Source organism: Ostrinia nubilalis, chromosome 3 (genome assembly GCF_963855985.1).
Source record: "Ostrinia nubilalis chromosome 3, ilOstNubi1.1, whole genome shotgun sequence".
NCBI classification, from domain to species: Eukaryota; Metazoa; Arthropoda; class Insecta; order Lepidoptera; family Crambidae; genus Ostrinia; species Ostrinia nubilalis.
In genome coordinates, this window is record NC_087090.1 from 11,358,387 (window position 1) to 11,386,082 (window position 27,696).

The following is a 27,696-nucleotide window of genomic DNA, read 5'->3' on the forward strand; positions in this document are numbered from 1 at the left end:
CCGTCGAATTAAAAATCAGAGTATAGTGCAAGCGAAAACCGACACTAAGGTGACGAACCTTTTCATTCCGCGACTACCTTCTGTGAAAATTTTGAAACCCTATGTCTAATTTTCGATGAAATAAATCAATATTACAACTAAAAATGGCTCACTTATTTCAAGCCTCAAAAAAGGCAATATTTAAGAAGATGCTTTTCATGGTAATCAATCTGCAGTGCTTATATTCAAATAAATGCATACCGAATTTCAGCCTTCTACGGTTTGTAATTAACCGATAATATAATTAATAAAACAACGCAACGAGAGCTTTTCGACTATTATACGACCAAATACGGAAGGCCATAAGGCTGAAATTCGGTATGCATTTATTTGCATGTAAGCACTGCAGATTGATTACCATGAAAAGCAGTTATCTTCTTAAATATTGCCTTATTTGAGGCTCGAAATAAGTGAGCCATTTACAGTTCTAAAATTGATTTATTTAATCTAAATTAGACATAGGGTTTCAAAATTTTCACAGACGATACATATTTCTAACAGACATCTGCCACTGCAATCACAGAGCGCCTTTCTTAAGCGGTTAAAGAGCTATTTTCGATTTTCACAGAAACCCATCTAATTCATATGCCTTGCGTTTTTTTTTAATAATGACTATGGCACTAATCACATACCATCTGCTAACAAAATCGTATCTGTCCATCAAGTCGTTCCGAAGATATGGAAATCTGTGAAACGTCACCGCAGCGACATTAACAATTTCTCAAAAAGTACGGGGGGCACAAATGTCGCTGCTTGACCATGGAAACGCCACTGTTGCCTGAGAGGTAAGTTAGCAATAAAAATATGAATAGAAAATAACAGCATTTATTTATACAATTAATAATTATGTAACTCGTACAACTCGAGTGTAGGTGTGACAGTTTTATTGACAATCCTCTGAGGCGTAAGTCCGCCGCGCATCTGTCTCACTTCACTTCTAGTCTCTAATCCATATCTGTGCTTCTAGTAGTAGTACTGGTAGCAGCGTTACGTGTTTAATTCTTAGGCACGTTGCACCGCACCACCCAACTTTAACAGTAACTATTAACCCTTACTGGGTGGTACTCGTACTCAGTTTACGCGTATCCGGAACGCCTAGTCCATACATACATGGAGAGTACGAGTACCAGAGTACGCGCAATCCGTACGCACCTTTACGATAACCAGTGTATTTTGTAAAGATTTTGATAGATTTTTGACGTTTGTTAAAGTTAAAGTAACTTATTTTAACTACTAAGTATGGGCCGTATATTTGTAGGGGCTGTAGGGTGGGTTTACCCAGATTATTTCTGAATTGTATACTCCGACAGTTAGTTAATATAATTCATTGTTTTCTGTCACTTTGGCAACGTTATTGTTATCCAACATTCTGTGCATGTCGTGGCAACCTTTAATTAAGGCAACACCTTAGCTTAATTTATTTATAAGGAAACTGTGAATGTATGGTGTATGTTTTGTTGGTTGTCCTTAAATAAATAAATTAGTTCCAAGTTAATTGCAATAATATTGCACATATTTTATATTGCTTTGTGAATTATTTTCGAGCACGTGCCGGACTTACTCTGTCGCGATAGATAAATAATACTATACGAATAAATAAAAGGTACGTATGCAAGTTCAATCAACATCTCATTTTCATAAGAAGCAAGGCGAGATGGAAGTCTCATTAAAATGTCACATCTTAATTAAGGGAAGTAGAGTGTTGTTGTGTCATGGGGATGGTACGTTTGCGTAAAGTAACATGCGTCTAAAGCTATTTGTGAGCACTGACACAATAGTGTCGGTCAGGCCGATTCGAGATCCGAGGAATGCTGGTTTAAGTCCCGCCACTCGCCTGTTGTGGTGAACCAAATCGTAACACTAGCATATTTAGTTTAGTATTTTCAATTGAATGATTTTCATTACTTTTATCGTTTCATCGCCCATGTACATTTCCATGACCACAAATCGTAAGAAAACGTGTAGGTACATCCATAACATTAAGTGAACACAGCTCCGGTCTCAAGAACGTGTTCCAACGATAAATTAGAGTTACACATCAATTAGATTACCAGAGCAACAATTACATGGATATACATTACTTAATTCTAAACTGCTTTTCGGATTGATTAATGTGTTATTTTTTAAGTTAACAAGTAAGTTCCTAATTTTTTCCATGTCATTTTTTCTATGTTCCACTTGAAAGTATGCAAACAATTCTTTGTCTTCTGCAAATTTCAATATGATTCTGCTCAACTCTTCTAATTGTGTTTTCAGTCTATCACATTCGATTTGAAACAATTTAATTTGAGCGTTTCTTTCTTCATCGCGTTTTTTTAATAAACTTCTTTGCTGTTGATACAAAGCAACATATTCACATATAGTATCTGTTTCATTCTGTAACTGAAGAATAATATGTTCCAAATTATGCTTTTCGTCTGATAGGTCGGCTACTTCTCCCATTATTTTCAAAAAACGTTCTTGTAATTTTATCATGGCATCTTCTTTAGGAATGTTTAGTTTTTCAGTTTTTTTTATTATCTCATCTAAACTTGCATTGTTATTAGCTGTGTCCGATATAGAGTTGTCGAAATTAGCTTCTAATAAGGAATTTGCCTCTTTTAAGCTTTCTTTTTGTTCATGAGAATCGCAATGCGTAGTTGTTTCATAAGTTTTCTTAACATCGTTAAACTTGTTTTCTAATTCTTTCTCCATTTCCCGATAGTTCATTTGCAATCGAATCATTTCTTCATCCTTAGCTCTTAGTTTCACATGAAGGTCTTTACTCCTTTCCTCAATGTCAGCCAACTTAATCGTTAATTCTCTATTTAAAAATTTCTCGGCAGCTAGCTTTTCAGTCAACTCCAATTTATCTTGACTCTGTAAAAATGTTCATGTGAATACATTTATAATAAGTAAACTTTTTGAAAATTAAAATTGATAATATTGTTATTTGTTATACTTTTATAACATTCCTAAAAACCGTTATAATCAAGTATTCAAGTTAAAACGATAATACACATTGTTTTAATTGGTATAAAAATCTGCCCATTGCGGACACGTGGCGGACACCCACAGCGTGCGGTGCGCCCGCACATGCATGGAAAATGCAATTCAATTAATTATGCTGCTGACCAATTTATTAATTCTTCTGACAAAGTATTTTACGGATTGACTATTTATTACGCAAACCCATATTATTTTATGCTGCCTATTTTACGATTAAATTGCTGAACAATATCAAGATTATTTGCGACACAAGGATTTCTGAACGATCTTTTTTTTACAAATCAAATATTTGTTGGCTAACGGTAACCAAATGATTTTAATGCTGTTTTTAGTGGCTAACGAAATGTTATTACGGCTGATCATTTAATTATATCACCTTATAAAAATGTAGGTAATATTTAATTGTAGGTGCTCCAAATTTTGTTGTGTGCAACAGTTTTTAAATAAAATAAATATGCATAGGACACACCCAGAGCAATAAGTTCGTGCATACAAAATGACACACGTTTATGTGTAGGTATTACAAGAGTATTATTATATTAATCTAAAACCTTTGCATAATACACGAACCACTCGGCCAAACGACCGATAGGCGAATTTATTCAGGTTCAGTTTTAAAATTACTAACCATTTTAACAAATGATTCCTCAAGTTCTTGTATACTGGTTTTTAATTTTTTGTTTTGTTCAGTAGCTCTCTGCGCAGCAATTTTATCACTGGCAATATCAGCTGTTAATTTCGTCAAGCTTATATTATCGTGGGCCTTGTTGGAGTTGATTTCCTCTTGTAGCTCCTGAACTCTGAGTTCACTTTTTTTGTATAAGTCAGAAAGTTCTTCGTATTTTCTCATACAATCTTGCAGTTCATTCTGAAAAAAAAAGAACGGTTAATTAAATACTTATAGATAGAACCTTAGGTATTGCGCGTCTTACATAGTAACAAAAATGCAAATGATCGCAAACACTTCAACCGCTCGCTTTAGTGGAAACCGGGCTTTACTAAAAGTATAAATTCAAAAGTAGGTTTACTTATTATTTCCCTCAGCTTTAGCGTCCACGATTTTAGGGAAGGGTAGGGGTTGGGAGGATAGAAGCTACCCCCTAATCAGTGTTGGCACTAATCAATTAATTTTTTAATCAATTAATTAATTTGATTAATTTTAATCATGATTAAATTAATCCTGATTAAAATAATCATGATTAAAAAAGTAATCATAATCATGATTAATTTGTTAATCATTAATCAATAATCATTAATTTGATTAACTTGATTAACTTCTTAAAATCGAAAGCAATGTTAAATAAAATATTAAATTCTAATATTAGATGTTTGGTTTTAGGCTACAATTCTATGACAGGTCATACCTAGATAAATATAAGGTAACCTAGACTGCCCCCCGCCCCCTTCCCTCGCTGAAACTTCCGGTGCAGTCTTCCGACCTCCCGTAGGAGGATATCAGTCCACTTCCCCTACCGTTCCAGCACTTACTTGCAACCCCACACTCCCACCACCTGCCCCCCACCCCTAGCCTCCCCTAAAACTTCTGGTACGAAGTCTCCTGCACCTCCCCAACACGCAAAACCTCCTAGTTTAGCACTTCTTAGGGGCTGGCTGACGATAGGGGACTTCTCCCCTATAGTCAGCCAGCCCGCTTAACTTCTTTCCTGACCCAATTTTGCTGGAGGATACCGGAAGAATAGAAGGAATTGTGAGAAACAAAACTAGTGCGATGTGTTTTGATGGTTTTGAGTAGTGAAAATTGACGCAGTTTTTTGGGAAAACGACAGTACAACTCCAGATCCCCCCTTTGCTAGACATTTTATAAGTCGCGGGTACCTTTTCATACACCCCCAACCCTTTTCTTATGAAAATAGTAGATAGTTAATCAAATAATCAAATTAACGAGTAATGATTATGATTAATTAATCTTAATCAAAATTTTTGATTAATGATTAATTAATTATTTTAATCATTAATCAGATTAACTTTTTGCCAACACTGCCCCTAATAGTCCTCCCCCTCTCGGTAATGCTGAGTGAAATTAAACCGACTCCAAAAAAAGTGCACTAAACAGTAGAAAAATTACTACTATTAGTTAAGTTATTACCTAGATTAAAGATTTATTATTATTATTTACTTTATTCATATTTCTTTCTTAGTTTGTCTGACACAGAAAAACTTTATCGCAGGGCATAGCGGGGGGGCCGGGGTGGCACGTCGCACGGTGGATCGAGCCCATACAAGGTGTTGGACATGGTGCTTTAAATGCAACTACTTAAAACAAGATTGATTTGCATATAAATTGAAAGATGAGACTTCATTCTATCAAATATCACTAATATCAAGTCATGATCTACTATCATAGTTATGTGGTGCGACCGTAAAGTGAACAAAGTCAAAATCATGGATTTTCTGACTTCTGTTTGTATTGTCAATTTATCCAATTTCGTTCACTGGTTTTATGTTATTACTTATTAATGTATTATCTTATACCTTTATCTTAATCTGTGTGTTAAAATGAGTGCCTAAAAAACTTCTAGCTTGGCTATTTTGACGTATTTTTAAAAGGTATTTTTTTTAATGAAAACTGCGTGTTTTAGTTGACATCTTGGGCGATCTTTAACAAACCATGAATGAGAGATGATAGATGACAACGTGGGCGATATTATTACTCAGTTTTTAGACCCTTATTCATCCCTATTTTCGAGAAAATCACAAAAAACTAAATAAAAGCGCCTCATTTTTCCGCATAGCAAAATTAACTTAGGTAAAATTCGTTACACTAAAATAATGTCAGGTAAACCAAAGATGTTTATTTTGGTTTATGAGTTGTTTATCGTGTGCAATTCAGTAAAAATACTCATTAAAATGAAAAACCTCAAGTCAAATAGAGATTTGTATGCATTATTAAAAACCACGATGAAAGATCGCGCTAGTTCTTTAGCTAGGATACTAGAGCTGTTTTCGCATACACTCTCTTCAGATAAACAGAGGTAAGTACTAACGTAGTTAATACTTTATGAACATAAAGAAATACTATAAAACAGATATAGTAAAAAAATCATATTGTCATCATCTCAAAAGATTGTCGTTGAATTTAGTACATACCATACATACATTTTGTATGTATTTTTTTCTTCATTTATGATTGTGTTAGGTAGGTACTGAGTTACACATTTTATTTATCAGATAACTATAAAAAAAAACAATAATTTCATTGACATTGTTTGTCGCAAGAAGAAGTAGTGTCATTATAATGAGCACCAGTTTTTAGCTACAAACGTAGATTGGCTTAGGCAATCTGTTGATTGGAGTCAGTTTTGTAGTCCGCTAAGTCCCTATAAAATTGCATTAGTATGTATCTAACAGCTAACAGAATATAAAATCAAGCTCGACAAAATCGAACAAAGTGATTGTGTGCAATGAAAAATCAGGCGTTTGCAAAAACATTTCTTTCATAAGTTTAACACTTAATGAGAATAAATTTAGAGTATTGTTAGATTATGTATCTAACAGTTAACAGAATATGAAAACAAGCTCGACAAAATCGAACAAAGTGATTGTGTGCAATGAAAAATCAGGCGTTTACAAAAATATTTCTTTAATAATTTTAACACTTAATGAGAATAAATTTAGAGTATTGTTAGACTATGTTACTCTTTAAATATGGAAACAGACCAAAATGAGTGAGTATTTGCTTTTAATTGAACAATAAATACAAGTTTTTCATCACTATATTTTAAGATTTTTTTTCACTTATATTAATTGCCATCTAATAAGTAAAATCTATCACATTAGAAAGATAAACTTGTCAACCTTACACTGTAAAAATTTGAAGTTACTACGTTGAAGCAATCTCATTTTATTTTAAAAACACTGAGTAAGGAAGCGATGTCCAACGCTTTGTATGGGCTCGATCCAGTGTGCGTCGGGGCGGCAGTCATGAGCTATATGATACTAACCCCCCCCCCCCCCCCCCCCCCCCCCTTTAAAATAACCCTAGATAAAAACTATCCTGTCCTTTCCTGGGACTCAAATGATCTCTATGCCAAATCAAAATCGGTCTAGGCGTGAAAGCGACACAGAGAAACAGAGACAGAATTTGATATCCCCTAAATCAAACATTTCCTAGCAAGGTTGTGGAGAAGATGCCACGTACCGGAAAGTGCAGCGTGGGACGTCCACCCACAAGGTGGACCGACAAACTACAGGAGGGCGCTGGATGCAGGCCGCTTAGTAGCGGTTATTACCAGTAATTATGGAAATCATTGGGGGAGGGCCTCCTCGGGAGGCCTATGTTCCGCAGTCAGGGTTCGAAAGGATAATTATCGTGATAATAACAGATGGATAATTATCGGTTGATTATAACAAAAAAATGCGCTCATGAAAATGAACTGTATTCGAAGTTTTCGAACGTGTATTCCGCACTTGCGTCTAGTGGTGGGTGTTAATCAACATAGATAGTTACAAAACGTATCTATTTAGCTCCACAATGATCAGAATGATCACTAAGTTATCTAGCGTCAAAATGTTTATCTATTTTCCAAGCTTTATGCGACTAGCAATAGGTAACTTGACAACAATCAGCAACCAAAAACATAAAGCAACATTCGCAATCAGAATTTCTTATGAAACAAATGTATCTTATACTGTTGATAATTATCCGATAATTATCTGATAATTATCCGATAATTATTATGAAGCGGAATTATCTTGATAATTTCGAACCCTGTCAGCAGTAGACGTCCTATGGCTGAAATGATGATGATGCTGAAAGGGCGAAGGGGTATGATGGAGGGGGGAGGTAGCTACCCAAAATCTTGGATGCATAATCTAAACTGAAATCATTACCATGGTTGTGACAAGCAGAAGGAGAACTTACCTGAGCTTTTGTACATTTATCATGAAGTTCTTTTAATTCTCCATTGTCTATAGTAGTGATTTCAACAGTTTTATCATGATTTCCTTGAACACTTTGTAACCTTATTTCCATCTCACTAATTTGATCAATGAGACTACTTTCCCTGTTAGAAAGATTACAAATTTCTTTTGAAAATTCTTCATTTTTTAACATAGTAGTCTTTAACTGCTGATTTAATTCTGCAACATAGTGCTCATAATGAGTATTAATTTGGTCTTTCTCTTTTTGTGTTCCTTTTAAAAGTTCCTCCAAATTCTTTATTTTTTGTATCAATTCTTGATTATCAACTTTAGCATCATTATGAGCAATTAAAACATTTGATCCACTTGTAAGTTGCTGCAATTGTAATTTTGTACAATCTAATTCATTTTGAAGAAAATGGAGTTGATTAAGTAGACTGGTGTTTTCTGTCTCTTTTGAAGTCAAAATTGATTTGGTGAATTCTAGTTGTTCAGTCAAATTGTTATTATCATCAGACAGGGATGTTTTTAAATTATTTAACTCTTTAATATGTTCACTCATTAATAAACTGTTTTCCGTGGCAGCCCCATACTTATCCATCAAATCTTTTAATTCGTTTTGCAAAAATAACACTTGTTGTCTAGCATTATTATGATTGTTGATTTCAGCCTTATAATCTGAATCTAGTTGGTCACATTTTAATTGTAATTCTGCTACCTGTTCTTCTAAGTTCCTTTTATTGGCAACAAGTATTTGCGTAACATTTACATTCAAATCTAAAGGTTCAGATTGATCAAATATCTTAGCAGCATTATTATCAACATTTTTATTGCCTTCAGTAAGTTCACTGTTATCAAGAGCACTAGGGTTCTGTGACAAACTAGTACTATCAATGGTATCCACTTCGGATTTATGTGTAGTAATTAATTTTTTTTCTTGATGATCCCTGAGCTAAAATAATGCAGAAAATAAAAAGTACTTAATTAAATTAAGTTTTAAGCCACAATTAATACATTCTAAAGCAGCGTTGCCAGACGTCCCGATTTTGGCGGGACGTCCCGATTTTTAAATCAAATTTAAATGTCCCGCGCGGGACAGGCTCTGTCCCGCTTTTCGGAGAGAGACACTCACTTCACCAGACTATTGTTTGAAACGCCATATTATTATAAAGAATAAAACTTTTTTAATTTTTTATTCTAAAGACGAATTTAACTATAGAGTAAATCTGATTTAAAATATAATTTTTTTGTTAAAATACATTTTCTATGGCTACTTTTGCTATCTATTGTCACGTAAACGTAATTTTAAGTCAATAAAAAGATACATATTTGAAAACCTTTGATTATATACGTTTTTTTTACTATGTCCCGCTTTTGACGGAAGAATCCCGCTATTTTCACTCAAAAAGTACCAAAGTCCTGACTTGGCGAAAAAAAAAACTGGTAACGCTGTTCTAAAGTCAATCATTTCAAAATAGCATTGACCAAAAGGTATGTTAATCTCAAAATGAAAAGCGATGTAATAAACTAGACACTTATTTATACGATGTCAATGTTGTCAACATGAAATTGTGAACTCCCGTCAGTTTATAAATAATGCATGAGATTGTAAACTAACAGTTTAGGTTAGGTTAGATTGTAATCTAAGTACGGCAGATTATAATTTGACGAAATTCAAAATTTTACGGTAACTGTACATCATAACTAGTATAATAAATAAAATTCTTTGATAACCAGTAAGAATAATTATATTTATTTATCAGTTGTCAACTCACAACCTGCTGAGCCTAATAGAATTCAGTGGGAGTTTGTATGTGGATTTCTTTTGTGGCACCTACAATTGGAAGGTTACCTACCGTATCTACTTGAAGATGGGATGATCAGAAATATCTATTATGTTTTTTTATAATTCAAACTAGGTACCTACTACAGACTTATCTTTAAATATCCAGTCGTACAGTGACGGATACTTGTGTTAGCTTTAGTGGGGCAAAGGATGAGACAACATCAAAATCCATTCTGCCGAAGTGTAGGTAATCAAAAATTCCTTACCTTTTTTCTGGCTAATTCTAGTTTTGCTGCTCTCATGTCCATCTTTTATCAAATATAAATTATTTAACATCTACAGTTGACGATAATTCGTATTAAAAATTTATATATAAATAATTATCTGCGAAAATGACGGATTTCACACACATTACACATCATCACATCAAATTCATATTATTTTTTTTTATTACTACAAGTAGGTACTACGCTTCTATTGCAAACGATTCTATTGAAATTATCGAACAAATATCGCTCTTTTGGCCAATGGAAAACGTCTAAGTGTTCATTAATAAGAATAATGGCCAATTGTGGCATTGACGTTTGGTGACAGTTTCAAAAAACCGCTGACACTGAGAGCGTGGTACCGTCCTTTTGACAAATAAACTACGTTCCGATTTGCGTAGTTTCGCCTTCTATCTTATTATTTATTTAGATTTTTTAGATTTCATTTTTGTTTTCTTTACATCATTATTGCCTTTTTTATCGTTTTAGGACAAGAAATTTTGTCTCTTAGTTTGCTATTTGTTATAACCATGAATTATTTTTATTTATTGAGCTTTCTAGCGGCTGGAAAAAATTGCGGAAAAAATATTCCAAAAGTTATTATGTCATTGAAGAAAAGGATTTTTGGGTTTCGGAACGTTTAATAAATGTCATTCAATATACGGTATTTTTTCACAGATATTTTTTTTTGTATTGATTACGATCATACGTTAGCGATCCCTCATTCCCTCCTCTTTCATTCATTGTTTGGTCAGTGTTTGCGAACCGTGTTTTACGAGTTAATCTTTTGATTGATTGATATGTAATTTCTACCAAAAATCATCGTCAATAAGATAAGAACAGATAAGCCATTTGAAGTGTTGTTAAAGGTTATTATTGAATAATGGCTTTACCTTTGCCTATTCCCCCTTGTTCTAAAAGGGATGGCCTTACTGGACTTGGTTGTGAACGTTTTGAATACGCCAGCACCATGGCAACAACATTACTTGCGCCAGTAAAAACGGAAAGACAAATTCTTGAGCATTCCATGTCAGAGGATGATCCTAATGCGAATACTCAATCATCAAGTGAAGTAGGCACTCAGCCACGCTGGGGTCCACGGCACCGTGGCGCACAAGAATTGGCCGAACTTTATAGTCCAGGTGAGTAATAATTAGATACATTAAAAAGAGTTTTTTAGGAGGTATTGATGTCACGTCAAAGTCAAACTTATTTGAATGTATAAAACATTTCAGTACATGCAAAATTTCCGATTATAAACACTAGGTATATTATAGCTATCCATTTGCCAGTTTTAATGCAATTTTTAAGCACAACATACTGTATATAAGGTGTTATTTTTTGTACTGATCATACTTTACCAACGCATCTAATAAAATCATACAAATACAACCCAAGTGTTTTTAAAAAAAAATTCAGGCTAGTTTTCGAGTAAAACGACAAAGAATGTTTCGAAAAAAATAAAAAATAAATCATCCTTTGAGCGCGGTGAGTATTCGTTTGTACGCACTATCGTAGTAGCCGGCCGAGGGCAACGACCTGCCACGTGCCGCGCCGCGTGAGTCGGCCATATTGATATCGCTCGCTGCCAGTGGTGCCAGACTCTGGGGGTCAAATGGCGACCAAAAAATGCAAACGGCTACCGGTAGCCATTTAGGCTACCTAGAAAATAAGATCGGGCTATTTAGGCTTATTCAGGATTACCTTGGAAAAATAAATACTAACCTAGTATTCTGTAATTCAGTTAGTTTTTTAAAATGACCCCTACCCCCTTTTACTACTCTAAAAAGTCCAAACTCCATACTAAATCCGTCAATTTTTTTCTAAGTGTCAGTTCCATACAAATTACGTTCGAAAACTCGGTTATTCGGCTAAGTCCTGCACCCTCTTTGCTATACCCTAACCGTACATAAATAATAATTATCAAAATCTGTTTACTTTACACATTACCGGTGGGCCAGCTGGTATTCTATACAATGCCTAGGAATTACATACACGCCTAGGTAAAGTATTTATTGAACAATAATATTTTATACATTGCCTACGCGCCCCAGGCATTGATTTTACACATTGACTAGGGATTGTATAGAATTCATAAGTTATACAAATTGCCGCTAACACATACATTACGCACACATTTACACGCAATATAAATACACAATTAAGAAAACAACATGGCCGCAATATAGGAAATGACAGGTTTTGTGTGTGTGTGTATGTGTGTGTGTGTGTGTGTGTAGTTGTCAGCTGATTACCTATATTGCAGCCATGTTGATTTCTTAAATCTTGTATGTACTCGGCACAAGTCAGGTAGTTAGTGACGTCACATAAAAATGTTGCCAGAATGAGTAGGCTGACCAAACATTATTATCTATCTCTTTTTTCATACGTCACCATGGGTAAGTTAGAAAGAGATAAACAGTGTTTGTCATTAATGTGTCGATTTGATATGTATTTTTGTATACTTGCCTCAAAATGTTAGGCGAATTAGGCTACTTCAGGAAAAAAAATATATTAGGCGATTTAGGCTACTCGGTAGGAAAAATTAGGCGAATTGAGTTAGCTGATATCTGGCAACCCTGCTCGCTGCCATGCCAGTCGCTCCGCGCCCACAGCCCGCGCCGAGCCGCCGATCGGCATGCGGGAGCGCAACAACATAAATAATCGTCCCAGTCCGTCCAATGCGCCCAAACGTATTGCAGTGTATGTGTGATTTATTACAATGCCGCGCTTGATCAATAACAAAACGCAGGTGAAATTATGTTTCGGGCACACTTAACTGGCCGACGAGAAACATTGACGAGTCGAAAACCTTCATTGCTTGTTTGGAGCCGCGCAGCGCTTCAGGGAGCGCAGCCGTATCCTGACTTGACGAGATTCCGTGCGCTTCGAGGACGAAGTTCTGGATTTCAATTTCAATCACCGGCACAGTGCTGGCGGTACCCAGATGCGAGCGCCGCAGACGGCGGCTTTTGCGTAAAAATACGGAATGCCTTATCAAGGAGTTGTTGCCAAAGGGCCACGACCGCGACCTAGTTCTATCGATGGTTATTGCGGAAGTCTACCTAGGTACATACCTACAGTGTGATTTGGACAGATGAGTGCTTGTTTACGCGAAAGGGACTTTTTCCGTAAAAAAGTTAGTGCGCGAATTGTGAATACAACATCCGACGTGGTGTCTAGTGAACAGCAAGCAAGTGTGTAGCCCGAAAGCATTACCTCAATTCGATCGTGGCTAGATTAGACAGTGCAAGACAGTGTTTACGTGAACATTCAACAAAGGCTTGACGTTCAAAATGTATTGTGATTAGTGTAATAATAACCTAGGAACTTTAAATAACAACATTCAAAATAGGTAAATGTGTGAATAAGTAAAATCAATGAATCTAAAGTGTGATGGCAAATCATAATTTAGGAATTAAAACCAGGAAAATTGATCAGTGAGTTTTATTTACAACACCTATTCATATTCAATATTAGGGTGCATTTCCACTGAAGCGAAGCGAAGTAGTAATAGGTATGTACCTATCAATTTTTTATTACGTCTCTAAATAAATTGCGTAGGCATTACGAAACCGTAGATATTGAATTCCAATTTCTATCCTTTTTTAAATTTCTAGTTTAACGCGGATGATTCGCCTCGGTTCGTTGGAAAAGTCCCCCGCTATTACACTAATGAAAATACACTTATTTACCTACTTATGTAGCTAGATTTAGTTTCTCCCAGCGCGTAGTACCTATTAACATGACGTAACATCGTACATACTCACGAGTGATAATTTTTGGTAACGTAGGTTTAGTGTAATCTAACCTTTATGTGTGTGAACGTTGAATGAATGCGCGCGGCCATTGTTCGTACTCGTATGAATGAAACGAGTAAAGAAAGAGAGAGAGGCAGTGAGTGAAGACAGGATGGTTGTAAAAATAATATCTTTTTTTTGTTAGGAAAAGTAAAAACAAAAACTAGCCTGAATTTTTTTTTAAAAACACTTGGGTTGTATTTGTATGATTTTATTAGATGCGTTGGTAAAGTATGATCAGTACAAAAAATAACACCTTATATAACAATGTACCTATTAAGTACTAACTTTGTAGTATGTCATATTAGTTATTGAACAGAAATCTTAAATAAACATATAGACATGTATACCAAGGGTGTTGTGTTACTGATATAAGTTGTTGATATACTGATTCCTACCTACAGCTACTGAATATGATGTTGACGTGTGCATAACACATGTTCAGTAGGTACATAACTATCTGTATGAGATGATTTCAAGATAAAAATAGCAATATTCATAGTGGTTTCGGTTTGGTATATAACAATTTTTTTCAACAGGCAAAAGGCTCCAGGAATGGGTGTGTGTGGTGGTTTGTTGCACATTATGTATTTGTGCTGGAATCCTCATGGCCAGACACATATGTGCCGATGTGTCGCTATTATTTGCAGCAGTTGCCGGTGTTTTAACAGCAGATTTTGCTTCAGGCGTGGTACACTGGGCTGCAGACACTTGGGGCACTGTTGACTTACCTCTCATAGGCAAAGTAATCATAATATTTTTGATAATGCAATCCATAAGTTGTCATCATGCCACATGCGTGTCTGCTTTGCCTTCTATTCTTCAATGATCCTGTATATCTTATTTTTCTATAACTTCTCAAGATAAATTAATAGTGTTTCATTGCTGTGATAACATATTAATCTTCTATACTAAAAACACAAGATTTTTGTTTTATGTTTAGGCTTGAAGACTGATACACTGATAACTGTTTTTGTTGTTTGGTATTTTAGAGCTAGTCTTTGTAAAATTCCACACAATTTTGGCCTCTATCAACTGGCCAATCTGGAAAACATTGGGGAGGTCTATGTTTAGCAATAAAATGTCCTGTGGCAGAAATTATTCAGACAAAAATGAAACGATAATAATAATAAAGTGCTTGTGCATAATATAATTAAATGATCTTTCTTCCACAAATCATCTAGGCACGTTTTATGTGTTGTTTGAATGAAATTTTTCTAAAGCTTTACTCTACAACCATGCATAGCTGGGTTGCTTGTAATATAAGCACTTTTAATTTTATAATAGTTTCAATTGAAGAGGCTTTCGTGCTACTATTACATAAACTTGAATAAGAATGAATAAAAAATAAATAATTAGAATAATTTAGTAAAAAAATCGCTAACCAGTCGAACGCCGCGATCGTTGCTTACCTACTGGTGCTGTGTTTGACATTTTGTGATGTTGAAAACATTATATTTCACTGAATGGGATTAAAATATAGACCAAAACTAGAAAGACAGTGATGTTCTTTTTTAAATCCATCAAGAAATGGCTGATTAATTATTTAAATTACCTCCATAATTATTTTCGCGTGGAACTCAAACATAGGCGGTACTGTGACGTCACGCCACCTATTCAAGTTTCAACCACAATACTTACCAGTGGGTCTAGACAAAGTGCAAATTATAATCGCAAACCAGTCGAAAAGTGGTCGAAAAGCCCCTTTTTTGTATGGAGTTTTGACGGATTCGATTTTCGATTCGATCATAAAGTGCGTTTTGTCTAGGCACGCAGACCACCCCTGGCGCGCTGACTAAAAGTCAAAGTCTTCTTCTTCTTTTTGTATATGGCCAGGTTAGGGATATGTCAAAAAAAGGTTCCAAATACTAAGAAACAATCTCGAGTGACCCTGTCTGAAAAATTTAAAACTACTGAGATTTTTAAAAATTTGATCTGTCAACAGTACTGGACCTGAGCCCCGATTACGGTAATTTTTAACGTCTACAATACAGACGCGCTTCTTCGATTCTGCGATACGATTGGTCAAAACAGTTTAACAGTCAGCTGTCAGTCAACGTCAGCTGTTTCGACCAATCGTATCGCAGAATCGATGAAGCGCGTCTGGATTGGAGACGTTAAAAATTACCGTAATCGGGGCTCAGGGGTAATTCACTATTTGTACTCCGAATGAGTAAAAAACTCAGTAAAACTCATTTATTTCTGTAAGTAGGCTTTAAAAAAGCACTTTTACACGTCCCAGTACCCTACCACTGCTTCAGGACAATAAATGGGCCAGTGCTGAAAAGAAGCAGCGCAAGAAACTCAGACACTATTGTCAGCCTCTTTTTCAAAGGTTTACAGGTTTTCAAAATACATAGTTATAAATATTTATGCGAGCTAGGCAGTTACGCATCCCAAACATTTTTATCTTTTAAATAATCATCGACTTTATAGTAGCCCTTTTTCATTAAGGTACTTTTAATATGTGCTTTGAATTTATGAATGGGTAGTTCTACAACAGTTTCTGGTAATTTATTAAATAATTTAATACATTTCCCCATAAATGAATTCCCAATCTTATGCAGTCTGAAATTTGGAACGGCAAGTTTATTTTTGTTTCTTGTATTAAAGTTATGCAAATCGCTCTTTTTCGTGGCGTGACGTCACCGTTCAAATGGCGCGAAATATTTGTTATGCGCATCTTTAGGGCCCTGTAACTTCTTTATTTGTAGAGATGATTCTTCCACAAAATTAAATATTATTGGTTATACTTATACACTGGTCATCAAAAATCGACCCACCCGCGACAAGCACTTTCAAACGTATGCATCCCCACTTCCTACCAATATTACTATACTATATTACCATTTAAAAGCCTAGTTCTAAACTTCATTTCATTAAAGGAAAGGTTTTTACCCCAAAAATGTGTCTGTAGAAGAATCCAGAGTCACTTCTTCAAAAAATAGGTAGTTACGCTTGAGCCAACTTTTATGGCTATAAAACTGTTAAGTTGGGATTAATCGCTATCCATCTGTTAAAGAGGACACGTGAGATCATTATTTGGTTTTATAACCATAAAAATTGGTCTAATTGATCCCAGAGGTGAGCCCAAAGTAAGGTCTTTTTTCAAGTTTTTCAAGTCACATTTATTGTATATGTTAATCGTTTATTAGGTAATTAAATGTGTTTTTCTTTAAGGATATTTATTGGGCTTTCAAATAACACCAATATTGTTGGGGCACCATGATTGTGTCAGTAGAAACGAGTTTTCCTGTAAAACGTAGGTGGGCCGATTTTTGTGATGACCAGTGTATTTTCAAGTTTTATTAATAAAAAAATGTGTAAACTTCTCCATTTGGCACTATAGTGTGAATGATGTCAGATGGTGATAATGTAAGGTGGTGCAACTCAGCCTTAAAGTGTCAAAACTATGAGCAGTACTATCCGTTTCGCTGTAAGTTTGCCGCTGGCGATATGACGTCACTCGAAAGGAAGCATCTATGTATAACTTTATCAAACTACATTTAAAATATTTTTTATTGATAAAAAATGTGTATTTGCGTAAAATAAGACACATTAATTGCGGTTGGGGAAGGGGACGCGCATTCCACGGACCGGCAAACTTAGCGCGAACGGGTAGTACTTATTTTTGATCTACTTAGGTTGAAGTGGACAACTAAACTTAAAATTAGAGATGAAACGGATATCCGGTAACTATCCGGTAGGCCGGATATCCGGCCTTAATTTACTATCCGGCCGGATACCGGATAGTAACTCACTATCCGGCCGGATACCGGATATTAAAAAACTACAACAATTTCCTAATTAATAAAATGAAATACATTAATATTTAAGGTAAACATCAATAAAATGGCTTATAATAATGACGGCTTTTATTTAATGCCCAAAAAGTTACAAAAAGTCATATTAAGGCCTTTAAAAAAATATTCTTTTTCTGGACTATTCACTCTAATGACGAATAAATAAATAGAAAATATCTGATAAGTCGAAATATTGCCAAATAAAATAGGCGATCTTTTTTTCACTGATGGCAGACCATCAGTCTAACTAACTGACTGCATCATAACATCAGAATGTTATGATGCAGTTCAGTCGGATTACGCAGCAAGTAAACTAATTTAATTTTTGCTATTTAATCACACATTCACGATGGCAACCGAAATCGCCCGAATTGATCTGCCCCTAGACAAGTGGCAAAATCTGACATTCTATTCGGACTGATTCGATTTTCGAAAAAACCTACACTAAAAAGTAGAAAAATAATTACTATAGCCTGACCAGGAACATAAAAACCCTCGCCATGTTGCGGAAAACTAATGGTACTAATTTCTTTTAATGGCAACAGTAACTGAATACTTCATTGACATGTCACCTTGCATGTCAGTCTATTGCTGTCAAAGTGTAAACAAACTTTATTTTAAATGTGCGCAATTGGTTTTATGAATTAAATTGCTAAAATATTTTTATAGTCGTGAAAGAAAAGTGGTTCACAATGTGTTAAAGTATTTGTCGAAGAGAAATACTAAGGGTTCGGACAATATTTTCATTGAATAATGTTTCCGACAAAGGTTGTCAAATTGACTGTCATGTTTATTGTATAGTACAGTCCACTATGAAAATTAGCTGTGGTTTGTTTCAACTACCTATTTTAAAAATTTTGTCACTTTCTAAGTGTTGAATTTTATGGGATTGGGAAAGAAGTACCGAGTTTGAAGCGTTCATGAGCAGACATTGCAGTTGAATATTCAAGTTCTGAATTTGATTATTGATGAATAATAAAATAAATCTACTAGCTCGATTGATGGTTTCATTTAATTTATTTAAATCAGGTTACCTATAATAATATTTTTTCGTTAATTTATGAAAATATCAAATTAGCCCGTAATCCTGAATCCTGATACATAAAGTTAGCCTATTAATTTAACACTGGTACGACTGTACTCAGTGTTGCACTATCAAATGCAATTGAGGCGCCTCTATGCCAGGGTTTTTATGTTCCTGGTCAGGCTATAATTACCTACTTATTCATTAGGACGAATTAATATTTATGTAGGTATACCATGATTGATACTTCTGGAGTCGGTGCCAAGATTATGAAACATGTAAAGTTTGTCTGCACCGACTCCAAAAGTATCAATCATGGTATACCTACATAAATAATAATTCGTCCTAATGAATAAGTAGGTAATTAGTCATTATTTTTCTACTTTTTAGTGTAGGTTTTTTGGAGTCGGTTTTATTTTTTTTTATAAAATTTTACTTATTTCTTGCTTTTTAGTTAACTAATTATTACCTTGATGTTACCACTGAAGGTAGGCAGTACATTAAGACCATATTCTTCATGTCTAGTGTAAAATAATATTCCCTACAAAATACAGGTACCATATAGGAAACCTAAAAAGACCTTAAACCATCAGCCCACCTTAAAAACATGAAAGAATACAACTGTTGGTCTATTTGTACTTATAATATTTAAAGAATTATCCTCCAACTCCTAAGCATTAAGGAGTTGTACCTACCATGACCAGTTCATCGTGATAAGATGATGAATATCTGATGTAAACACTTGAATAACTTTAGAAACTATGCTTATCTATAAAATTAAAAGAATTACCCTCCAACTCCTAAGCATTAAGGAGTATTACCTTCTATCATCAGCTCATCAATATGAGATGATGATTTCCAGGAGCAAATACTTGAATAACTTAAGAAAAAGTTTGAAAAACGATATACGTGCCTATAAAATTTGAGGGTTGCCCTTGATTTCCCTAGGATCCCATCATCAGATCCTGACTTGGTGACAATGGGACCACCTCAGAAGTGTACCCTATCGAACAAAAAAAGAATTTTGAAAATCGGTCCACAATTGACGGAGTAATCGGTGAACATACATAGAAAAAAAAAAACATACATACAGTCGAACATATAACCTCCTCCTTTTTTGAAGTCGGTTAAAAAGTCTACTAATAGACCCACTGATCGCTTTCGAGGCACCTGTGCGGAGCTAAACTCGTCACGACATGCAACGAGACAATGGGCCAACTATCCGGCCGCCGGATATCCGGCTATCCGGCCTAGCAGTTGGCCGGATATCCGGTATCCGGTATCCGGCCAAACAACTATCCGTTTCATCTCTACTTAAAATCCAGTAATTGAGCATATAGCAAGAGCCTTAGACTTAAGTATTTACTTATCATGTCATTGTTTAAAGCTCGACAAACAAGTCCTGTTGAATTTTTTTAATTCCTCTCTATCAATTCAATTCTCTATCTAGACAGATTACAATGGGATTTATACTTTGATTTATTCACATGTATCTGTTATGACCTGCACCTGCACCTGCACCATTAGCTGTCTTATCACAGCAAAATTTTGAAAGCTTAGGCTGTGGCAATCTTAAACACCAACAAGTCCAACTGAGGGTAGATAGAAGATGTAGGTATTTAACAATAAATTTAAAAAATACAAATAAAAAAATATAAGTAGGTCTTATGCCTATGTTAGGAAAAAAATAGGATTCTAAATCTAATTGTGCCTTTTTTTTTTCAAATCGGTCCAGTAGTTTCTGAGCTTATTCTACCTATACAAATATACAAATCTTTCCTCTTTATAATTATATTCGTAACTCTGCCTCAGGCTATGGTTCGTCTTCATTCATCTTCAAATCAGTAGCCCAACGAAAGGGGATTGGCACTTTAAACTTTAATAATTTGCAAGTTATTTTAAAAGACCTATCCAACGAAACCCTACCCGATGGGGTAGAAGATGAAAAAAAAAATCATCCCCACTTTACATATAGGGGAGCTACCCTAAAAAAGTTTTTTTTTTTTTTTTTCAAATTTTTACTTTACCGTTTTGTCGGCCACCTCGGCATACCTCCACCAAATTACAACTCTCTATTGCCAATAGTTTCCAAGCAAAACCTCGGACAAACAGACAGACATATCGAAACCATATTAAGGGTTCCTTGTCAGGACTACGGAACCTTAAAAAGTTAGTTTAGTACTATCAAATATCATCTTCAAATCAGTAGCCCAACGAAAGGGCAGGTCAGAAGCAAGAAAAAAATGCTTCTCAATTTTTTTCTTACTTTTCCTACGGTTTAGGAAAACTTACTAGTTAAACTTTAGAAAAAACTAGCTTTTGCCCGCGGCTTCACCCGCGTGAACTTTCGTTTGTCACAGATTTTCATAAATTATAGCCTATTTATGTTATTCTGGGTTTTAAACAATAATATTGTAAAGTTTCATTAAAATCCGTTCAGTAGTTTTTGCGTGAAAGAGTAACAAACCTCCAGACATCCAAACTTTTTCTCAAAAATGTATCTTAATTATTTTTTTACTTATTTTTCCTATTAAATAGTCATGACCATGTTCACCCTACGGCGCCGGCTTATCGTTGAATTTTGGGTTAACAGTATGTATTACACATACTATAATATGCGGAACATAGTATGTATGCTGGCATTTGAATTGTTTGATAAAGAATATAAATAATTTATTGACAAAGTTATCAATTTTATTACAATTTTATTATTCAATGCTTATCGATATCTTGGTACCTACCTACTAAGTTTGGAATTTTTATACAGTGTGAGTCACGATAAAGTGTACATATGAAAATAGATGAAACTAGACCTATTTTTATCGACAAAAAGAGGTCAAATTTTTTTTGAGATTTTTTTATTTTTTTTATAGATTTTTTTTTATCCAATTACTTATTGTAAAGAAAACGTAATAACTTTTAAACTAAGAGGTATATCCTGATAAAATAAAAACAATAATAGTGCTAAATAACAGGCAATACTAAAAAAAATACATAAAATACTCAGAAAATGGCAACAAATAATAAAAAATGATACAATTTGAGAAAAATCTGCATTTTAATTCGTGTTTTTTTGGTTATTTGATAAATTTCTCCAAATAATGCCCCTGTATTTGGAAAATTAACCGAGCTGAAGAAAGGGCAATGCCTGTATTTTTTATTTCTCTTCTAGATTTATTATATTGTTATTATTACACTTTATAAACTAAAGCCTCAATCTTTCACGCAAATTAGCTGGTGTGATTTAGTGCACACACACAAACACACATTTTTAGCATTACATCTGATCATTTAAATAAAGTATATCATTCAGGTGTCCATTGCTTTATTCTAACGGCTATATTATTAAAGTGTCTGTAAAATTTCGCCGTTTAATACATTTTATAATTAAAACTTGGTTTTTCCAGAATTTCCTTCGGCCGTTTCGTGAACACCATATTGATCCTACTTCAATTACTCGTCACGACTTCATAGAAACAAATGGCGACAACTTTGCTATTACCATACCCGTGCTGGCTCGAATTGTATGGCAACTAACAACTTATGATGACATAAACATCAACAAGCAATTTCACTGGATAGCCTATTGGTACTTATGCTGTATATTTGTAGCAATGACCAACCAGGTGAGTAGGTAAACTGCCATGATGTCCTTATTCGACAAAACTCAAAATACCGGACATAAGACCGGAAATTTTCTCGACACTAAATTATGTGAAGAAAGAAAGAGAAAAAAATATACAACGTGTCCCAAAATTCAAGGATAAGCCGGCGCCGCAGGATGGACATAGTCATGACTACTTTAGGAAAAATAAGGAAAAAAAATATATCTCAATTATTTTTTAAGTTACACAATAAAATTCTTCGAAAATTGACACCCCTTATGATATTTTACATTACCACGACTACCTACCATTTTTCAAATATTTCTGTTTTTTTGTTTGTATCGGCAACTTAAGTAATTTCATAATTTATTGTGTAAGTAAAAAAATAATTGAGATAGATTTTTTCCTTATTTTTCCTAAAGTAGTCATGACTATGTCCGTCCTGTGGCGTCGGCTTATCCTTGAATTTTGGGACACGTTGTATAATAAAGACTTGCGAATACTGATACTGTTACTTGCCCTGTTTGTTACACCACAGAACAATAATAAGTATGGTTATACATCATGTAAAATAAATAAATATCATTGATTCTCATGGTCTGTGCTGTATTTAGTACAAATATTGTCTCTCTTGAGATTATAATGAGCTGAGGGCTCAATAAATTGAATTGATGACGGATTGCACAGCGCCCCTAGCGGAAACGTTCAAAAACTAAAATTTTCATACAATTTTTAAACGCTCACACTCAGCCCACTGGTGAATTTTGGAAGTACCTACTTAAGCTTGGTTACAAAATTAACTAGACATAGGTACTTTTATTTTGTTTAATAGTAGTACATATTTATCTTCGCAACAATTAAGTAAAGGTGATCGCACTCCCATCAGCTCTGCATTGTAAATGAATACTTAATATCATGCCCAATAACTTTAATTATTTGTATTTCAGATCCACAAATGGTCTCACACGTATTTTGGGTTACCAACTTGGGTAGTGTGTCTGCAAGAATGGCACGTGGTGCTGCCTCGCCGCCACCACCGGATACACCACGTAGCGCCGCACGAGACTTACTTCTGCATCACCACTGGCTGGTTAAACTGGCCACTGGAGAAACTCCACTTTTGGTCTACATTAGAGTTCATAATTGAGGCCCTAACGGGATGTAAACCCCGTGCTGATGACATGAAGTGGGCGCAGAAACGATCCTAGAACATAATCTGCCTTACTATTCGTTCGACCACGGCTATCAGGAGCATCTTAGCTTATACCTAGATAGTGGCGGGCTTTATAAACGGATGACAATTGGCCCTTTTATGATGCATGACGAACGCCACGCAGACAAGACGTGATAAAACTAAAGCAGTGGCCTGCTTATCGCTCCTGCCCGCCGGTAAGTTAAGAGTCGTGGTCGAATAAAACCATAGTATTTTGACTTTGGTACAAAATAACCTTTAAAAAAGGTACAAAATGGTTGATACCAGCTGTCAATTTTAGCATTTGTGAATTTTATATTGCTATTGCTTATTTACGAATTATTGCTAAGCAATATAATATTTTATTACTTAGGTATTTCTTGAAACATATTATTGCATTCTTGTCACAATTCTAATTTACAATAAGCTGCAAAGTTTTCTTGTAAGTAAGTACAGTTAGCTTCAATTATCAATACTTATCATTATTACTCATTGATAATGAACTTTAGCAACGCTGAGATATGTCATGCATTTATTAAGACAGCTCTGTTTTACTAATACTAATTTAATAAGCTATACAGGGTGTGGTTTTGTAAAACAACGCCCATCTTAGGGGTTACCCCTATCAGCAACTAAAATTCATTATCAATGAGGTAGTACACATGAAAGTAAGTAGAAGAAAAATATAAATAAATATTTAACTATTACTTTATCAGTAAACCTTGTTCAAACGTATAAAACTTTCGAGACGGCGCACTATGGAGCGAAATTGAGATTTATGGACATAGCGATTTTTTTCACAATTTCTATTTGAAAAAAAATACCTATCGATAGGTTACGTTATTCTGATGAATAAATGCTGCACAAGTTTTTCTCTAAAACCAATAGTTTGACTGGAAAAAAATATTTTCCATTTTCGTTGTATGGAATGAAACATAAAGTGGTCGATTTCGACTAAGCCTTGACAGATCTTGCTTTGAAACTACTTGAGCCTTGTTCTATGGCTTGTTGACTGTAATCTTACGCTATCAGCGCGCATCCAAAGTTGCCCGTTCACAAGTTATGAGGTTCTGAAAAATTAAAAAAAAGTAAGTAAAAGTGACTTTTTTTTGGAATATCTTTAAAGATTTAACAAAAATATAAAGATTTTATACGTTAATAATGTAAATTAACCTTAAATTACTGCTAAAAACACATTTTAATAAACTTAAAAGGAATTAAATCAGCGATTTTTTTTTTACAATTTCTGTTTAAAAAAAATACCTGTCGATAGGGTATGTTATTCTGATGAATAAATATTATGAACGTTTTTCTCTAAAACCAATAGTTTGGCTGGAAAAAAATATTTTCCATTTTCGTTGTATGGAATGAAACATAAAGTGGTCGATTTCGACTAAGCCTTGACAGATTTTGCTTTGAAACTACTTGAGCCTTGTTTTATGGCTTGTTGACTATAATCCTAGACTAACAGCGCGCGCACAAAGTTGCCCGTTCAGAAGTTATGAGGTTCCGAAAAATGAAAAGTAAAGTAAGTAAAATTGACTTTTCTTTAGATAAGACGACAAGAGAAAGGTTAATTACATTACTAAAGTAAATAATTTTCATGTTTTAGTTGAATCTTTAAAGATTTATACCCAAAAAAAGATACTTTTACTTACTTAAATTTTCATTTTTTGGAACCTCATAACTTCTGAACGGGCAACTTTGGGCGCGCGCTGTTTTTGCAGGATTATAGTCAACAAGCCATAGAACAAGGCTCAAGTAGTTTCAAAGCAAAATCTGTTAAGGCTTAGTCGAAATCGACCACTTTATGTTTCATTCCATACAACGAAAATGGAAAATATTTTTTTCCAGCCAAACTATTGGTTTTAGAGAAAAACGTTCATAATATTTATTCATCAGAATAACATACCCTATCGATAGGTATTTTTTTTAAACAGAAATTGTGAAAAAAAAATCGCTGATTTAATTCCTTTTAAGTTTATTAAAATGTGTTTTTAGCAGTAATTTAAGGTTAATTTACATTATTAACGTATAAAATCTTTATATTTTTGTTAAATCTTTAAAGATATTCCAAAAAAAAGTCACTTTTACTTACTTTTTTTTAATTTTTCAGAACCTCATAACTTGTGAACGGGCAACTTTGGATACGCGCTGATAGCGTAGGATTACAGTCAACAAGCCATAGAACAAGGCTCAAGTAGTTTCAAAGCAAGATCTGTCAAGGCTTAGTCGAAATCGACCACTTTATGTTTCATTCCATACAACGAAAATGGAAAATATTTTTTTCCAGTCAAACTATTGGTTTTAGAGAAAAACTTGTGCAGCATTTATTCATCAGAATAACGTAACCTATCGATAGGTATTTTTTTCAAATAGAAATTGTGAAAAAAATCGCTATGTCCATAAATCGCAATTTCGCTCCATAGTGCGGCGCTTGTTGCCGACCGCACCACGCCGCGTATGCTTCACCACCGAGCACATTTGGGGTTAACCGATAGCTCCCCGCGCAATAATACCATATAGTATAGATGGACGCTTATTACATGACATGTTTTATACTCCTTTATTTAGTGACTATGGAGCTGACTGTACTTACAAATAAATAAAATTAATGGTCACTATTAGAAATAGGTAGAATCTAAGTTACTACCTACATGGATTTTATACAGTTAATATGTAAGTAAGTGAATATTATTGTGTAATTAATATACCCGTTATAACACGTTATTTTCATATTATCTACAGGTGCATATTACAATAATAATGATAATATTATATTTCTTAGGGTTTACACAAATTACTGTACCTTTTATAGATCTTTAGAACGAAATATAGGCCAGAATTAAACACAAAAATTGATCAAATCGGAAATAATTCCAACAAAAGATTTTATTGCTTTAATGGCTTCATTGGTTGCCCGCTAAGACTTTCCTAGGTTTTCGACTTCGACGGAGTTGTGCTTAGTGGTGGGGGCCCCGAAAGGAGCGTTTTTTGGGTTTTCCGGTTATACATATATACCGCGTAAAGGACTTACCCTATCGAAAACTAGTCTTCATGACGATTGAAGGGCACTTAAATCCTGCAGGATTTGATGAAATTCATGTCTCGGACAAACCGTTCTCGTGCTTATCTTCGACAAAGTAGAAAATGTAAGTATAATTAATGACCCTCTCCACGTCCAATGGCTCGTTACCCGCAGGCTTCCAAGTCTTGAAAGGGGCCGCTTCAACCAGTGTAACCCTATCAAGGCTTACGAGCTGGATGCGGCTGGGCCGAACAAGGATAGGCTCCTTGTTCGGCCCAGCCGTTCCTTAACTACGGTTGCTGCACCTCTTACTTGCACTCTCCTGTACGACTATGTGTTATCTACTATGGCTGCCTCTTCCTTGTACCCTCCTTTAAGACTGCATTGCTTAGCCGTATACCTGGTCCAAGGTTCGACGCCGCAAAATCAACTTCGTACGCGTGAAAATACCCCCCCACCACTTAAGCACAACTCCGTCGAAGTCGAAAACCTAGGAGAGTCATAATGGGCAACCAATAAAGCCATTAAAGCAATAAAATCTTTTGTAGGAATTATTTCCGATTTAAAATCTAATTCTACTGGCCTAATAATAGCGAGTCTTACATCTGATGTCTAGTAAGTCCTACAGCAGGTATTTGGATAATTTAGTTTGAAGTTACAATTAATTGTAAAACAGATGAAACTTTTATTTTATTTTGTACGGGATCAAGTTCTAGTTCTTTATTGATTTTATGACGTGAAACTCTTAGAACCTGCAAATAAGCAGGGATTGAAATTTGAATTTTAGTTGCGTAGGCGAGGCTAATGACGTTCAAGGTAGCAGGTCTTACATAAATGGTCTCTGGTAACCGGGTTGACCGCCAACCTGATGGAGACAGGATGGATAAAACTAAAGTTATCGCAGAAAGATCTATAGGTATGCGATTGGCTTTTTGAGAAACCTATAAGATTCAATTGGGTAAGAGACGCAATCATGGATACGGTTGGATGACGAATCTCTATTTTAAGTAGAGCGGCCGCTCAAACGGAGACCCTGCCTCAACCAGAGGCACGACTTGCCACGAGGCGCGAGGCAGAGACTGTCACCGCGGACCGAGCCAGATGTTGTCGGTTTTTGCGCGCGCTCTAATGCCTCGTATCCCGTTGAGCAGCTACAGTCTGCCTTCAATCTGCCTGGCTTGAGTCTGCTCAAGTGGATACAAGGTTTTATAATATGGTAACTTACTTGACGTCAGTATTTGAGATTACGTATGATATTATCACTAAACAGCCTATAACCAGGCT

The 27,696-nt window shown here is 35.0% G+C and overlaps 2 protein-coding genes across 3 annotated transcripts; one reads left to right on the plus strand and one right to left on the minus strand.

The window, feature by feature from the left end:
* Positions 1 to 848: 848 nt before the first annotated feature.
* LOC135087920 (golgin subfamily A member 2-like) lies at positions 849 to 10,137 on the minus strand. The gene is made up of 4 exons (XM_063982776.1): positions 9,961 to 10,137; positions 7,910 to 8,860; positions 3,656 to 3,895; positions 849 to 2,898 (listed from the first exon to the last, which is right to left on the minus strand). The coding sequence occupies exons 1-4, from the start codon at positions 10,000 to 10,002 to the stop codon at positions 2,071 to 2,073; spliced, it is 2,061 nt and encodes a 686-aa protein (XP_063838846.1). The 5' UTR covers positions 10,003 to 10,137; the 3' UTR covers positions 849 to 2,070.
* Positions 10,138 to 10,691: 554 nt separating this feature from the next.
* LOC135087936 (plasmanylethanolamine desaturase 1) lies at positions 10,692 to 27,094 on the plus strand. 2 transcript variants are annotated; one of them, XM_063982795.1, is made up of 4 exons: positions 10,692 to 11,102; positions 14,300 to 14,505; positions 21,995 to 22,213; positions 23,140 to 27,094. In XM_063982795.1, the coding sequence occupies exons 1-4, from the start codon at positions 10,844 to 10,846 to the stop codon at positions 23,398 to 23,400; spliced, it is 945 nt and encodes a 314-aa protein (XP_063838865.1). In that variant the 5' UTR covers positions 10,692 to 10,843; the 3' UTR covers positions 23,401 to 27,094. The 2 variants fall into 2 exon arrangements, with proteins under 2 accessions (XP_063838865.1, XP_063838866.1); XM_063982796.1 differs by having other exon boundaries at positions 14,447 to 14,505.
* Positions 27,095 to 27,696: the final 602 nt, after the last annotated feature.